The sequence below is a fragment of the Gigantopelta aegis genome, chromosome 3 (genome assembly GCF_016097555.1).
Source record: "Gigantopelta aegis isolate Gae_Host chromosome 3, Gae_host_genome, whole genome shotgun sequence".
Lineage (NCBI taxonomy): Eukaryota > Metazoa > Mollusca > Gastropoda > Neomphalida > Peltospiridae > Gigantopelta > Gigantopelta aegis.
In genome coordinates, this window is record NC_054701.1 from 45,384,898 (window position 1) to 45,401,220 (window position 16,323).

Genomic DNA, 16,323 nt, shown 5'->3' on the forward strand with positions numbered 1-16,323 from the left:
CTATAACTTAAGCAAATTACCCCATTTGGATATCAGTCAAACCAACATACTGCATATATACAAAATGGGATTACACAGGAGTGTCAGAAGCAATTAAAAGTTGGTATGGCCATGAAAGCAATGTATATGATGAGATCTATATTATGCAAGCACCATAGGAAGAGCAAAAAGTGGTACGGTCATGGCTGTACTGGCCGACTGTTTCCGACACCCGTTACAATAAACCAAATGTTTTTTCAAGAATGGCTTAACTCTTTATTCCAGCAAAATAGTTAAATACAGCTCAGGTAGAGTGCTTGCCCAATATGATATGGCTTTTTCACATTTCAACCATTAGCCTATTCAAGAGGGCTGGACTGGTTTTTGCAACTTTATGTTGCATGTATGCGATATGATAGAAGACGAAGGTACCAGTCAAATTGTTTGTGAGGATTCAGTATCCTGAAAACTCTACAGAGCTCCATAACCAGTATTATCAAAAGGTGTGATATATTTTACATGTAAGACTCCAGCAGTGGGTTTCTTCTCTCAATCTCTATCCAGACCAAGAGTTGGAAATACTATATATCAGACACCTACTAGCCACTGATTAAACACTATTGTGAATTTAAGTTACAATAGATCTAATGTATCTTAGACCAGTTGGTTTTCTCTCTTCATATGAGTAAAGATAAATAGAAATTATTACATGAGCTGGTGTGTCGTACTGATTTTACTAAACGAGTGTCAGGATTCTTGTATTGTCCGAGCGAGAGCGAGGGTAATACATGAATCCGACACGAGTTTCGTAAAATTAATACGATTCACATGCGAATGTAATAATTTCTTTACTATCCACATTATTCATAATATTTTTATTTTTTTTAACAAATAACAAGGACCATATAAAAACATTTTAAATGTAACTAGAAGGAGACGACGAAATGTCATTTTGGTAAGCGATTACACAGAGCTATGACCAGAGAAGCCTCATTACATTATGATGTCGCTTTCCAAAATGACGTCATTTGATGTGCATGTGAAATCATTATGACACACGTGTCATACTGGTTATATTTCCATGAATATCTTGAACCAGTGGATAATAACAGAGGTGATCACATGACCTGATACCTTTGACACAGCTGAAGATTATAGCCAATTTGTCATAGTAAATATACAGAAACCAAAATTGCAGACTGCAAAACCACTATGATCTGTAAAACCACTACAATTCAATGTCTGCAAGCAAAAAAAAAAGAGAAAGAAAACCCAATAACAATTAAGGTTTTAAATACTGCTTTCCTGGTATATTCCATCCTAGCAATGGTACTTTTTAATAGTTTATACAGGATACATAGAAAAAACAATCACAGGTCAAAAATCATTGATTTGGTTCACTCAATCCTCATCATTGTGTATGCATCTATGTATTTCAAATAGTTCAAATCAAGTGCACTAATTAAGGTTAACTATCACCGAGTTGACATATTCCATCCTTGCAGTGGTGTATCTGTGAACTTCATCATATTTCACTATCAAATTTGTCTGCATAGAAAGACAATTGTAGATTAAACACTCAATGATTTAACCAAGTTTGTTTCCTTAAAGAGACAATTATAGTTTTGACATTGTTGATTTGGAAAATTTCATCCTTGTAATGCTGTATCTGTGAACTTCATAATATTTCACTATCAAATTTGTCTGCATAGAAAAACAATGTAGCTTAGACACTCAATGATTTAACCAAGTTTGTTTGCATAGAGAGACAATTATAGTTTCGACATTGTTGATTTGGCGTATTCCATCCTTGCAATGGCGCGTCTGTGTACTTCATCAGGGCCGTCTGCTAACCGGAGGACACGGGCCCAGGCAAACATGGATGCCATAGGAAAGTCCTCGCTCAGTCCCGCTCCACCATGAGCCTGAAATACGACACAAAAAGAAATCCACATGATATGCAAACCAGAACAGAAGACCATAGGAATGATATTTGTGATGGGTGAGTGTAGGGCACACATGCAATTGTGGAGGGAAAATATTAGAAATTTTAATCTTTTGACAGCTTCAAATGAAAAGTCCTAACACATGGAGACCAAAATAGCAGCCCTCTTCCGTTCCCCCAAAGCTCACCAAGTTCCTAGTTCTAAAAACAGCAAGTTGATCATGAATCAACAGAAGGATGTTCAATGGGGTAAGCCATCGTGGAAGCCTGCTAGATTGGTTTTTATGTCTTAACGTTAGATGAATGTGACATGATAGAAGATGATGGTATCAGTCAAATTGTTTGTGAGCGCTTGGCTTCCTTAATAGACTGCTGTAACTCCGACAAATAAATAATTAAAATAAAGGTCAACGTCATATAAACTACATTTACTTTAAAGTTAAGACTGATATAGGCCTAGATTAACATTCATGTGTCTGAGCTACTCACAGAGGTTGTTTAACCTTCTGACTACTGCAGGCGAGATACCTCGCCCGATGTCAAGCCAGTCGACAGACATACTGTACACTGTATACAGTGCATTACTCCAATTCATATTTCCCGCCGTTTTGCACACAACACTCACCGGAAACATTTATATCAGACAGGAAATAGTTTGACCGACAGTATGGCTACCTTTTGTTTTTGCAGTTTTCAATGGAAAATACTTTGGAATTTTGAGTTCAAAAAGTGGTTTTCGGCAAGTATTTTCACTTGACAACAATGATGCACTTTGCGATAATTTTCAGGAATTGATAGCTGATCGTGACAGCTAATTTGATGATAAATTTAATCGTTTTACCAACAACAAAAATCACCAAATACTGGGATATGAATCATAGTTCGCTGTTAAAAACAAATTCTGGTCAGAAAACCACTGTTATTGGGACAGCTGGTCACAAATGCCTGTAAGTAAACATGACTTCTTCTTTTTTTTGCCTAATTTTAATCAACATTAACTGATCTAAAATATCATAAACATTTTAAAAACCCACAAAAATAATACCGATTCAAATATCGCCTTTATTTTATGTATTTATAATACATTTAAGGGAATACATGTGAGTAAAAATTATAAACTTGTACCCACTCAAACATGTGTTTTGTCAAAAATTAATCCACTAGTCAAAAGGTTAATAGCAGGGCTGTGTTAAAATAAAACTGAATGACAAATAAATTGTTATATTTAGATTAAAAATTGTAAAATGTACGAACCTGGATAGCTCGGTCAATCACTCGCTGCGCCATGTTGGGGGCCGCTACCTTTATCATGGCAATCTCAGGGGCAGCAATCTTAAACAAAAGGAAAAACAACATTAGTGTTAATTAAAATCAGAATTGGGTTTTTAACAGGACACAGAAGTCCCTATCTACATGATATAAAAAAGGAAAGGAAAGAAATGTTTAATACTAACCAAAGAAATTGTTAATCGTTGTTTCAGACAGCAATGGTAGAATGAAGAAATACAATTTGAACCCACAGATCTATTCTTTTGAAATATCAGCAAAGGAAAGAAATGTTTTATTTAACGACGCACTCAACACATTTTATTTACGGTTATATGGCATCATATATATGGTTAAGGACCACACAGATATTGAGAGAGGAAACCCACTGTCGCCACTTCATGGGCTACTCTTTTCAATTAGCAGCAAGGGATCTTTTATATGCACCATCCCACAGACAGGGTAGTACATACCACGGCCTTTGCTACACCAGTTGTGGAGCACTGGCTGGAACGAGAAATAGCCCAATGGGTCCACTAACGGGGATCGATCCTAGACAGACCGCACATCAAGTGAATGCTTAACCACTGGGCTACGTCCCACCCCAACAGGACACAGAAGTCCCTATCTACATGATATAAAATAGGAAAGGAAAGAAATGTTTAACACTACCCAAAGAAATTGTTAATCGTTACATTTCAGACAGCAATGGTAGAATGAAGAAATACAATTTGAACACACAAATCTATTCTTTTCAAATTTCAGCAAATCTTTTTTTTTTAAATGCACTTCAATAAACCAGGCGCCAGTGATTGGAATTAGAAATCACGTTATTTTATCAATGAAAGTTTGTTTCACAGCAATCACCAATGGCTCTTCTATAATACATGTACATTAATGAAATACCAAATTCCAACCGACCAGGGATGAAAATATTTCTGTAAAAAATTATATTTCACCTTATTGCTATGAACTATTTTTACTTTAAGTTTCTAAAAACATTGTTTTAATTTTTAAATATTCAGCTTAAATCCCATTAGTTTTTGTGTCTATTATAATTATGAATGTAATTTTCGGCTTATTTTCAATCTATTTGGCATAAGTTTTATCAGGAAAAAAAAAGTTCATGTTTCTTTTGCAGTTCAGTATACATTAATGAAATACCAAAGTTCCAAATTATCTAGGGATGAAAATATTTTTGAACAAAATGAACTTTCACCTTATTGCCATAGACATCCATCATGTAAGCTGCTTTTAGCACTAGCAGTCGGGTCTGCTCGATCTCAATACGAGACTGGGCTATATCAGCTTGTATTGTACCCTGGGCTGCAAGTGGCTTGCCAAATGCAATACGCGACTGTGTCTGAAAGTTGGAATAAAAATTGAGTAAAAAACAATTATAAACAAGTTGAAAATCAAGGTATGTAAAAGCACACAACAATCAATGAGTTATACATGTAGCAAGTAAGATGAAAATATGAAGGGTAATTAAATTATGACAGTTAATAATTCCATGGAAGTCAATGTTCTTGACAGTAATTTTGGGTATTTATTTTTTAAATGGAGATCAACAGCATCAGACTCGATTAAATTATTCATTAAAATGAATCGAGCTTCATACAATAAGGTATATTAACACAGATTCAAAAGTATTTTTAAAAGTCCAGCTAAGAATAGGAGTTCATTAAAACAAGAAATTATTTCTTGATGGGAAAAAAAAAATGGAGAAAACTTGGGAGTGTTTTTTCTTTTATGGATACATTACCTGTCTTCAAACAAGTGCACCTCCCCCCCTACGCAAGCGGTCTGGTCCGAACATCCCAACAGCCAACGGGATGGCCTAAATTCTTCTACTGCTCTCTAGTTCCGGTCACATGACTAACTTCCTTCTTTTTCCCTGAGCGCATTACACGGAGAACAGGAAGTGGGGAGGCTCGGGAGGGATGAAATTCTTGAGGACAGGTAATGTATCCATAAAAGAGAAAACACTCAAGTTTTCTCAAATTTTTTCCACATTACCTGTCCTCAAACAAGGGCAGCACTCAACAGATGGTGGTGGGTTCCGAGATCCGTAGATGCATCTGATAACTCCCCAAGACCGGATAGAGGCTGACTAGTGGAAGAATTAGGCCAACCATGGTAAGCCCTCCTCCTGGGGATGCCCGTCACAGACCAATGCAGGTGATGTTAGTAACAACAACCAGAATGATGGCATCCGTCAGCAGTGGCAGGAACGGCTCCTAGAACACATGGACCTGGAGTCGGAAAGCCACATCTCATGCTGGTTCTGATAGGGTGGGAAGACGTAGCCACCAGGGATGCAGGTGTTAGGTAACCCCCCACGTATTGAAGTGTTAGTAATAACAAGCAACAACATGAGGTGCATCCGTCAGAACATTGAACTGACAAAGCCCCCTGAGTTTTTTCTTTCTAGTACACCAAAGAACTGTTAGTTTAATAACGACAACAGATAACCACATGCAGTGCAGGGTATATGTTATCGAGACAAAAAGTTCCGGCACCAGTGTGTGAACTGTGCAAAAGAACTAAAGTCTAAGCAGTCCTCACCTGTCGATTCCATGGACATCTCAGTATGCAGCCCAGAATCCGACAGACATCAACGATGACGAGAACGGCTTGTATTCACCAGAGTCTGCGCAGCAACAACAGGACCCAAATGATGCAACCCCTCAACATCTTCTGTGGAGACATCCCTCAGATAATAGGTAGCAAATATGGAGTCCGTAACCCAGAAGCAACCAGTGAGAAGGTGCTGAATGGGTGTGTCGCAGTGCAGGGACACCTTGGTAGCCAAGGTACGTAGTTCACATGGGTTAGTAGCAGATGGAGCAGGCAAACCCTCTTTCTGATAGGCACCCAGGATTGAAGACCGAATCCAGGTGGTCACTGTGTTCTTCATAATATCCGTCAAATGACTCTGGTTACAAAAGAGGAAAAGTCTTTTGCGGTGTTGGCGAAGAGATCTAGTCCTCTCGATGTAGTGGAGTAGAGCTCTGACAGGACACAAAGCCATGTCCTCAACGTCTGCTGGACCGACAATGGAGGAGAGGACCTGCACAACATACAAGCAAGGCGCTTGGTCGGGTAGCTGATTCTTTGCCACAAGTTCATGAGTAACCCCAAGGTAACCGCATGATGGTCTCAGTGAAAATGAACCAAGTCTACATCTAGCACATTGTTCTCAGACACATGAGCAGCCGTGGTGAATCCCAGCAAAAACACCATCTTCCATGTCAAATCTTGTAAAGAGGATGATTCTCGATAGGTTCATAAGGTGTGGTCGACAACGCTCGTAACACAAGATTCAAGTCCCATTTCGGTGGTTGAAAATGATGAACTTGATCATCAAGTCGAAACCCCTTGATCATCTTATGTATCTCAGGGATGCTCGATAGCTTCATTCCAGTAGCAACATCACGAACAGTAGCTATGACCGAAACGTAGCCAACAATGGTAGACCCCTTCAACGTCAAAAACGTCCGTAATTACAGCAAAAATTCAGCTAGACGAGGAACTCGAATAGTCTGTGGTTTGATTTTCTGCCGGACACACCATCAGTGAAAACAAAGCCATCAGACGTTGTAAGCCGCAGTAGTGGATGATCTGTGAGCTTTCAAAAAGGCTGCTTTGGATTGGGAAGAAAAGCCTTTCTTCCTCAAACTCTTGGTGATAATGTCCACGCGTGCAGTTTGAACAATTGAGGACGTGGATAGCGTAGTCTTGACGTGGGATGCAGCAACAGATGATCCCAGTCTGGCAGAGGTAGTGGATGTGGTTGGGCAAGACGGACGAGGTCTGGAAACCACACCCTGGATGGCCACATCGGGGCGATGAGTAGCAGACAGGTGAATTGCTGAAACCTCTGTGGTACCCTGGGAAGTAGGATGGGTGGTGGAAAAGCGTAAGCATCCATCCGATCCCAGCTCATGGCCAAGGCATCTAGATCTATGGCATCGGGATCTGGCACCAGAGACATGTAAACCCTCAGCTGATGGTTGAAACATGTTGCGAAGAGGTCGATGTTTGGTGTCCAAAGGTTGTCGCACACCCATCGAAACGCTTCCGGATGCAGCATCCATTCTGTCGATTGCGAAGCCGACGGGCGAGACAGAGTATCGGCTAACAGATTGGAGACCCCAGGAATATGGCGAGCACGAAGTTGGAGAGGAATGTCGTCGACCAACTCGTAAAGATGATACGTCAGCTGAAGAAGACAGTTGAAGTGTATTCTGCCTTGGCGATTGATGTAAGCCGCTGCAGTGATACTGCCTGTGGCTACCATGAGAGAGGCTCCTGACAGCATCTGTCGCCAATGAAGAATTACATTGTAAACTGCCAACATCTCCAACAGGTTGATGTGTAGATCGGCTTCATCTGGAGACCACAGCCCAGACAGCGTCTGGTGAGCGGAGATGAGTACCCTAACCATCTAAAAACCGCATCAGCGAAGAGATGGTGAGTCGCTTGGACAGGCCGTCTAAGACGTTCGATCGACGTAGCCACCATCGGAGGCTGGGCTGCAGATTGAATGGCAGACGAAGCTGCAAGTGTGAGTTGTTGTACCGGATGAAAAAAGTCAAGAACAACTGGATTCAAAGAAGCTGGAGTCAACCTCTGAGCGTCAAGTCTTGGACCGACATCAAGAGACCCAAAGGACTCTGCCACTCTTGAAAGCCCCGGTGATCATCAATTAAATCTTCGTCCATTGGTCGAGAGAAACCGGAAAAAGGCCCAAATCCCAATCGAGATGCTGGAGAAACTGCATAATGAAGACATCTGGCAATGGCACTACATGAACCAGTAGTGCAGTGAAGCAGGAACCGGGACATTGGAATAGTCATCCTGTTAGACAGTCAAGAAACACTGACGGAGTAACGTTATATTCCCGATATACATGGATGTCAAGCAACACACACATCAAACAGCTGGTATCCACAACCGACACACCACCCGATGCGATGAAGCCACAAAGAATCTTCTCAGCATCAGACAAACAACAGTAAACGTCAGTGGGGGATAAACCACAATGGACCATAGTAAAACAGTCGCAGTAAAAAAAACCAAAAGGCTTGATGGCGACTGGATAACTTCCGGCGCCAGCGGAAGTAGCGACTGACTGGCAACACCACCGGATGTAGCGATCAACCTGCTGAATACCATGGTAACTTCAGTGATCAACAGACGGACCGACGCATTCCGTCATCAGCACCTGCCCGGAACGCATGTAACTGCGAATCGATGACGTAGCGCAACTGTGTGTGTGTGGGGGGGGGGGGGGGGTGCACTTGTTTGAGGACAGGTAATGTGAAAAGAAATAAAAGGTCACATAAATAGTAACAGCAAAGGGTGACTGCTGCAACAAAAATCCTCATCTGTAAGTGTTAAGAAATTAACCATATTACCCTCAATACTGACATTCAGTCCCATATTCTGACACTCAATCTGACATTACATCTTTGTATGTCATACAGACATTATTACGCTGGTAATAAATTAAATTTTATCTACAATACCACGGTTCCCTTAATTTTTTTTAATCAGTATATAAACGCATAATAACACTTTTATCTTGAATACTTAACCTGACCTCTGAACTATTTGCATTTTCAACAATATAAAATGTATTTAATGGCAATTCATAATCTGGGCAATAAATATCACATATACTACAACAGAATTATCAATCCCTGAGGAAGTTCATGTAAGAATAAAACTTTGGAATAGATTTAGAATTTGTAATTTAATTATAACAAATACTTCATGAAAGGAACAGATTTACAATGTGTAATTTAATTATGAAGACGTCTTCATGAATGGACAGCTATGACATACACACCCTCTCCACCATGCACTGTAATGCTCGCTCAGCAGATCCTATAAGTCTCATGCAGTGATGTATTCTTCCTGGACCAAGCCGTCCTTGAGCTATTTCAAAACCTCGACCTTCACCCAGTAGTAAGTTAGAAACAGGTACTTTGACATTTTCAAACAGCATTTCCCCATGTCCAGCTATAAGAATGAAAACATATATGATAGAATATCAAAGAAACTCCAAGCCTTATCTGGAAATCATTGGCACTTTGCTAACAAACAAAATGGTTACAAAATGTATCTCTGTATTTGAAAATATTCAAAGAGAACTGTATTTATTTGTTTTCTGAGATTTTTTTGCAATTTAATAATGAAATCTGTTTACCAAATTCAACATTAATTTACATTTAATAATTTGCCAAATGACAGCTTAAACTATGATACACCACTCCCAGTTTCTATCTTACAGCAAAAAGGTACTCACAAAACTGATATACTTCTTCCATCTTTTAGTATTAAGCAAAAGGAATAATTAAAAACTTATATATATATCACTACTTCCAGTTTCTAACACTAAGCAAAAAGGTCTACACAAAATTCATGTACATACATGGACTGTCGTCAAAGCCAAAGACCTTGAGAGAGCGGATGACTTTAACTCCCGGCGAGTCCATCGGGACGAGAATCATACTCTGTTGGTTGTGTTTCTCACCATCAGTTTTTGTTTTACCCATCACAATACACAACTTGCATCTTGGATCAAGAGCACCTAGCAATGAGCAGAAAATATCCTTCAGAACAGAAAACCAGCTGGTATGCAGTAGCTATTGTTTAAACACAAGGATGCAGAGAAGATCAAGATGAAAAGGAAAAGAAGAAACATCATCTACTTCGGTAGAAATAATTGTATTTCAAATTCATAACACAAGTCTCAGTGGTGTAGTATTTAAGTCATTGGTATCTGACCCCATGCTTATACATCTTTTAAAGTCTAGAGTAAGTTTGTTTTATTTAACGATGCCTCTAGAGCACATTGATTTTTATCTTATCATCGGCTATTGGACGTCAAACATATGTTCATTCTGACATATTTCTTCAGAGGAAACCCGCTGCCGCCACATAGGCTACTCTTTCCAATAAGCAGCAAGGGGTCTTTTATATGCACTTTTTCACAGACAGGACAGGAAACCACGGCGTTTGATGAACCAGTTGTGGACCACTGGTTGGAACGGAAAATAGCCCAAACTGCAAATGGGTCTACTGAGAAGGATCAATCTGATGACTGACCGCTTCACAGGCGGACAGACTAAAGCCTCTAATAATGTATATTATTATCCACATAGTTCAAGATATACAGGGAAATATAACCAGTATGACATACGTGTTATAATGATTTCACATGCACAAATAATGATGTAACTTTGGGAAGCGATGTCATAACTTAATGTGGCTTTGTGTAATCGCTTACTAAAACGACGTCATTTCATTGTCTCCTTCAACTTACATTTGAAACATTTTGGCATGGTTCTTGTTATTCATAAAAGTAAAGGAGACAATATTTTAAAATCTTAGATAACTGGAAGTCAGTTCCCATGAGTTTTACTTAGGTAACCAATTGTTCGGTTAAGTAAATATAGTTCTCGTAACCGATGAGTTAGGCCTACCTAATCCTACAACACTACATTGGTAGTTCAAAAACATAAACTGATTTTCATTTTCATTACTGATATATAGTACTTTTAATTTTAGAATGTAATTGTTCACCACAGTTGGCAGTTCTCATGATTTTAAAGATGCATAACCGACATGCAAACAGAACAAAGGTTCTCGTGAAATATTGTGCCCTGAAATGTGAATAATAAAATTATTACACTCACGTGTGAATCGTACTAATGTTACGAAACTCGTGTCAGGATTCATGTATTACCCGAGTGAGAGTGATAATCCTGACACTTGTTTCGTAAAATCAGTACGACACACAAGCTCGTATAATAATCTCTATGGGCCGATTTCATATGTCTAGGTTATTGGAAACATATGATTTAAACCTAGCTTAAACCCTGGGTCATGTTTACTGTGCATTTCACATGTCTGGTTTTCAGTAATCCTAGTTTAACACTGGGTTACAATTGTACTGCTTGTTTAAAGCTGCCCTTGAGGTGGTTTTTCGCTGGGTTTGCTCAAAGTAACTTTTCTTCATGGATAATTTTGGCAGCAAAATTGTATTTTACGTCAGTATTGCAGAGCCATGAAATGTGAACATATTTTAGAGATCATTTGAAGCCACTACAGAAACGAATACAGGGTGGGGGTAGGGGGCTTCGAACCTCTTCCCCCTTTAGACAAGATGCCTGTTTGCCTGTTTTTTTTAGCACGACTGTATAATTAGATCCACCCATTCATGTTCGTGGCGAATGAACTACAAAGCGCCTGAGATATATAGAGGATAATAAACAAGTTACCAGTTATTATCAAAATTATGTCCTGAATCAAATAATGTTTAGTTGTCATGAGCTTTACCGAGTGACAAATGAAAAGTACTTCACCCGGGACATAGATTGATAATAACTGGTACTGAGTTTGCTATTCTAATTATTGCCCCAGCTATGTTTTCTCTAAACGCCTTTATTTTAGGCGCACATGCACGTTCATGTAGGCTATAGAAACAATATAAACCACTTTACACACCGTTCTGGGTATTGCATTTTAATCACGTTCACAGATAATTTTCAAAAACAAAAGTTATCATTATTCTGCTAAAATATAAATAATGATTTGCGTTAAAATTACATTTTGTTATAAATTTAATATTAAAACAGTCGTGAACACAAACTCATTAAAGTACATGACGTCATTTTGTGTGTTTGCCAAATCACTATGATGTTATATTTAGTACCGACAAAGTCATTGGTTTGTAAGCGTCAAAACATCCTGTAATATTGTACGTCACGACACTGCATAATATTTTTCATTGAGAAAATACGGAAAATATTTTCCCTGTTATGAGTGGTCACTGGGGGTAATAAATATAGTTATTTATTAAATTAGTAAAAAAAAAAATTTCTTCATGGTGTATGAACTGCACGAAAACAGGAAGTACTAGTAATGAAAGTTGATCAGTTACCACCGGTATCAAAGCAATAAACGTCTATCATAAACTGCAGTCTTATAATGACGTACTTTCGTGAGTCTCGTCTTAATAAAGTTTACAAAATTTGACCATACGTTATCTCGGTGCCTTCAGGCGTACGTGTCCCATTTTTTGTTTTTTTTACTATTATGTTAGAATTAAAGGGAAATGCCACTAACAAAACGTTTATTCATATTTGCATTATTACCAACAGCTATGTAGGGTTCTGTAAGCATTTTTGCATTATTACCAACAGCTATGTAGGGTTCTGTAAACATTTGACATGGATTATAACTAATATTGTGAGTAAAATGATGGAAATACATGGTGAAATGTTTTCTGGCCAGCTCATTTTCTCAAATATGTCCATCATTTTTGACAGAATGTGAAGGTTTGCTCCACATTTGGGGGAGGGGGGGGGAGAGGGAGGGGGGAGGTAGCTAATCCTCTATCTCGAACGCGAATGCTAATAATATACCGGTAACGAGTTTCAACTACAAAGTGATGAAGTGTAAGCTATTCCTTGCTTATGTCCCTTTCCAAATATGCGGGTAACCCATATAAAAAGCGTGGTTTTGTAAACACGGGTAAAACACGCACATGTGAAATACACCATGGGTGTATGTCTTGGTCAGGTTTTTCAGCATTTTACGTAAACCAGTGTTAAACTTAGGTTTTGATATAACCCTGTGTTTCGAAACCCAGACATATGAAATCGGCCCTATATGTCTCTAGTAATGTCTTGGCATACAAATTAAAGAATTGAGCCTCAACTAAATGTTTATAAGCACATGTCCAGTGATATATATATATGTGTGTTCTTCTGTCTGTGGGAAAGTGCATATAAAAGTTCCCTTGCTGTTAATGGAAAAGTGTAGAGATTTCCTTTGAAGATTAGTATCAGAATTATCAAATATTTGACATCCAATACTGCAGCCAATGATTACTAAATCAATGTGCTCTAGTGATATCATTAAACAAAACAAACTTAACAAATCAAGTTAAATACAATCCTTGATTAAACTTTAGAAATGTAACAACCTGAGATCCACCATTTGTGTCCATTGATGACATAGTGGTCACCCACTCGCTGAATCGAAGTCTTGATGTTGGTGGCATCTGATGAAGCTACCTGCAAGACAAAAACGGAAGAACATTTCAAATATTATCATTATCAAATACTACCATTCAAAAATCCTTCCAAATTTAATGTGACAACAAAGAGATTTAAAAAAAGGTAATGTTTTCTCTTTTCATGAACACTTAACATGACCTCCCACTAATTGTAATTCACTGCAGAATTTGATTTCCAATTCACACTTTTTGTTAATTCAATATTTTGGAATTTTAAAGTTTACAATTCTGCAATCATGGAATATTTATACCTAAGCAAGCACGATTTACAAACAACTCTTAATGGCCTGCCATAATTATAGATTTTTATTTTAATGTGTCTTTGTCACATATATACATGTACTTCCTTTATAATACTGTTTGGACATTATAGGTTAATTAATCCCTTAGACCGTTCATATACTCTTTTTTGTAATACATTTATATTTATATTTTTGGCACAGCTCTTTACACAGTTTTTAATTTAACTTTGAATTTTTTATCAATTAATTCATATAGCCAATATATTTTTTGTGCTCCTTTGCAGTAGATTGATCCCTTGATCCCAACAGCCAATTATTAAAATGATGTCATGATTTTCCTCTATCTGATCGCACGAGAACCTTTCCCGGTCTTCCTGCTATGGTCTGGATGTGTTTTCTTTTGTTCCTCTGATTATCCTATTAGAGTCGTTCGATGCAGACACTCGAGTTCAGAGGTGCAGAAAGTAATCGCCTGCTCACCAAATTCCGACAGATGAGTTGAAAAAATGCAACTATCCGTCCGACGGGCGATCTGGTTTTTTTTGCTGACTTTTATTTATTTATTTATTTTATTATTTAGCACTGAATCCGTGACTCCGCCCATGTCAGCCATGCCAGAATTCCAAACCATTCAATCAAACAGTTCAGAATAACGACGAAATATGCAACAATACATGTAATGTATTGCCAATAGACTACTTGGGAGTTCCAAACTGCGCAAGCGTAACATTCCTAAAATGGGTTATAGCAAAAACGGAACCATGCCAAAACGTCCCCAAATGAAAATGGAACCAAATTAGACAAAACGGAGCCAAGCGTTAGCTCAAATGGCACTAAAATGTATGGCTAAACATACGTTGTTTACATTATTCAACATTTAATAATGTGTGTGTGTGTGTGTGATTGTGTGTGTGTTTGTGTGTTGATTCTGGTCCAGCGGCTAGTGAAATATTTTCCATTTCTGTACCCCTGGAGTTGAACCTGCCGATAGTGTCAACAATTATATTTCAAATAAAGGCTACTCAGGGAAGCAGATATTTATCTTATTCATAAAGGCCACCTGTTTAGATGGTCCTGTTTGTGAAGTGCCCTTATAAACTGGGGTACACATGGTTTACATGCTTTCTGAGCCATAACTCTTTTCCCCCTTCTTTTTGCCCTTTTTCAAAACAAACAGCAAGTTATCAAAATCTTATTTCCATCTCTGCTTCTGAACTATTTGATGGCTAAGACTTTACTTACGTTGGGTTCGGTCATTCCAAAACAAGATCGAATCTGTCCCTCCAGTAAAGGCAGCAGCCATTTCTTCTTCTGCTCCTTATTACCATATTTAACCAACACCTCCATGTTGCCAGTGTCAGGAGCACTGCAGTTGAATACCTGCAGGCAAGGAAAACAGCTGAAAGTGGCAATCCCACCTCACCATACTCGCAAAACAGCTGAAAGTGGCAATCCCACCTCACCATACTCGCAAAACAGCTGAAAGTGGCAATCCCACCTCACCATACTCGCAAAACAGCTGAAAGTGGCAATCTCACCTCACCATACTCGCAAAACACCTCACAGTGGAAATCTCACCTCACCATACCCTCCAAACATCTCACAGTGGAAATCTCACCTCACCATACTCTCAAAACACCTCACAGTGCTCACCTCACCATACTGGCAAAACACCTCACAGTGGAAATCTCACCTCACCATACTCTCAAAACACCTCACAGTCGAAATCTCACCTCACCATACTCTCCAAACACCTCACAGTCGAAATCTCACCTCACCATACTGGCAAAACACCTCACAGTGGAAATCTCACCTCACCATACTCTCAAAACACCTCACAGTGGAAATCTCACCTCACCATACCCTCCAAACACCTCACAGTGGAAATCTCACCTCACCATACTCTCAAAACACCTCACAGTCGAAATCTCACCTCACCATACTGGCAAAACACCTCACAGTAGAAATCTCACCTCACCATACTCTCAAAACACCTCACAGTCGAAATCTCACCTCACCATACCCTCCAAACACCTCACAGTGGAAATCTCACCTCACCATACTCTCAAAACACCTCACAGTCAAAATCTCACCTCACCATACTCTCCAAACACCTCACAGTCGAAATCTCACCTCACCATACTGGCAAAACACCTCACAGTGGAAATCTCACCTCACCATACTCTCCAAACACCTCACAGTCGAAATCTCACCTCACCATACTCTCAAAACACCTCACAGTCGAAATCTCACCTCACTATACTCTCCAAACACCTCACAGTAGAAATCTCACCTCACCATACTCTCCAAACACCTCAGTGGAAATCTCACCTCACCATACTCTCCAAACACCTCACAGTGGAAATCTCACCTCACCATACTCTCCAAACACCTCACAGTCGAAATCTCACCTCACCATACTGGCAAAACACCTCACAGTGGAAATCTCACCTCACCATACTCTCAAAACACCTCACAGTCGAAATCTCACCTCACCATACTCTCCAAACACCTCACAGTCGAAATCTCACCTCACCATACTCTCAAAACACCTCACAGTCGAAATCTCACCTCACCATACTCTCCAAACACCTCACAGTCGAAATCTCACCTCACCATACTCTCAAAACACCTCACAGTGGAAATCTCACCTCACCATACTCTCCAAACACCTCAGTGGAAATCTCACCTCACCATACTCTCCAAACACCTCACAGTCGAAATCTCACCTCACCATACTCTCCCAACACCTCACAGTCGAAATCTCACCTCACCATACTGGCAAAACACCTCAC

General features: G+C 39.2%; 1 protein-coding gene across 1 annotated transcript in view; it reads right to left on the reverse strand.

Moving 5' to 3' along the window:
* Nucleotides 1-800: 800 nt before the first annotated feature.
* Nucleotides 801-16,323, reverse strand: part of LOC121368113 (acyl-CoA dehydrogenase family member 10-like) — a 56,391-nt gene continuing 40,868 nt past the window's right edge. Inside the window, exons 15-21 of the mRNA XM_041492684.1 lie at nucleotides 14,771-14,908; nucleotides 13,194-13,284; nucleotides 9,633-9,791; nucleotides 9,048-9,220; nucleotides 4,410-4,553; nucleotides 3,179-3,256; nucleotides 801-1,904 (exon numbers count right to left, since the gene is read on the reverse strand). Coding sequence (XP_041348618.1) covers nucleotides 1,752-1,904; nucleotides 3,179-3,256; nucleotides 4,410-4,553; nucleotides 9,048-9,220; nucleotides 9,633-9,791; nucleotides 13,194-13,284; nucleotides 14,771-14,908 — 936 coding nt within the window. The 3' untranslated portion in view covers nucleotides 801-1,751. The remainder of the gene's footprint in view (nucleotides 1,905-3,178; nucleotides 3,257-4,409; nucleotides 4,554-9,047; nucleotides 9,221-9,632; nucleotides 9,792-13,193; nucleotides 13,285-14,770; nucleotides 14,909-16,323) is intronic.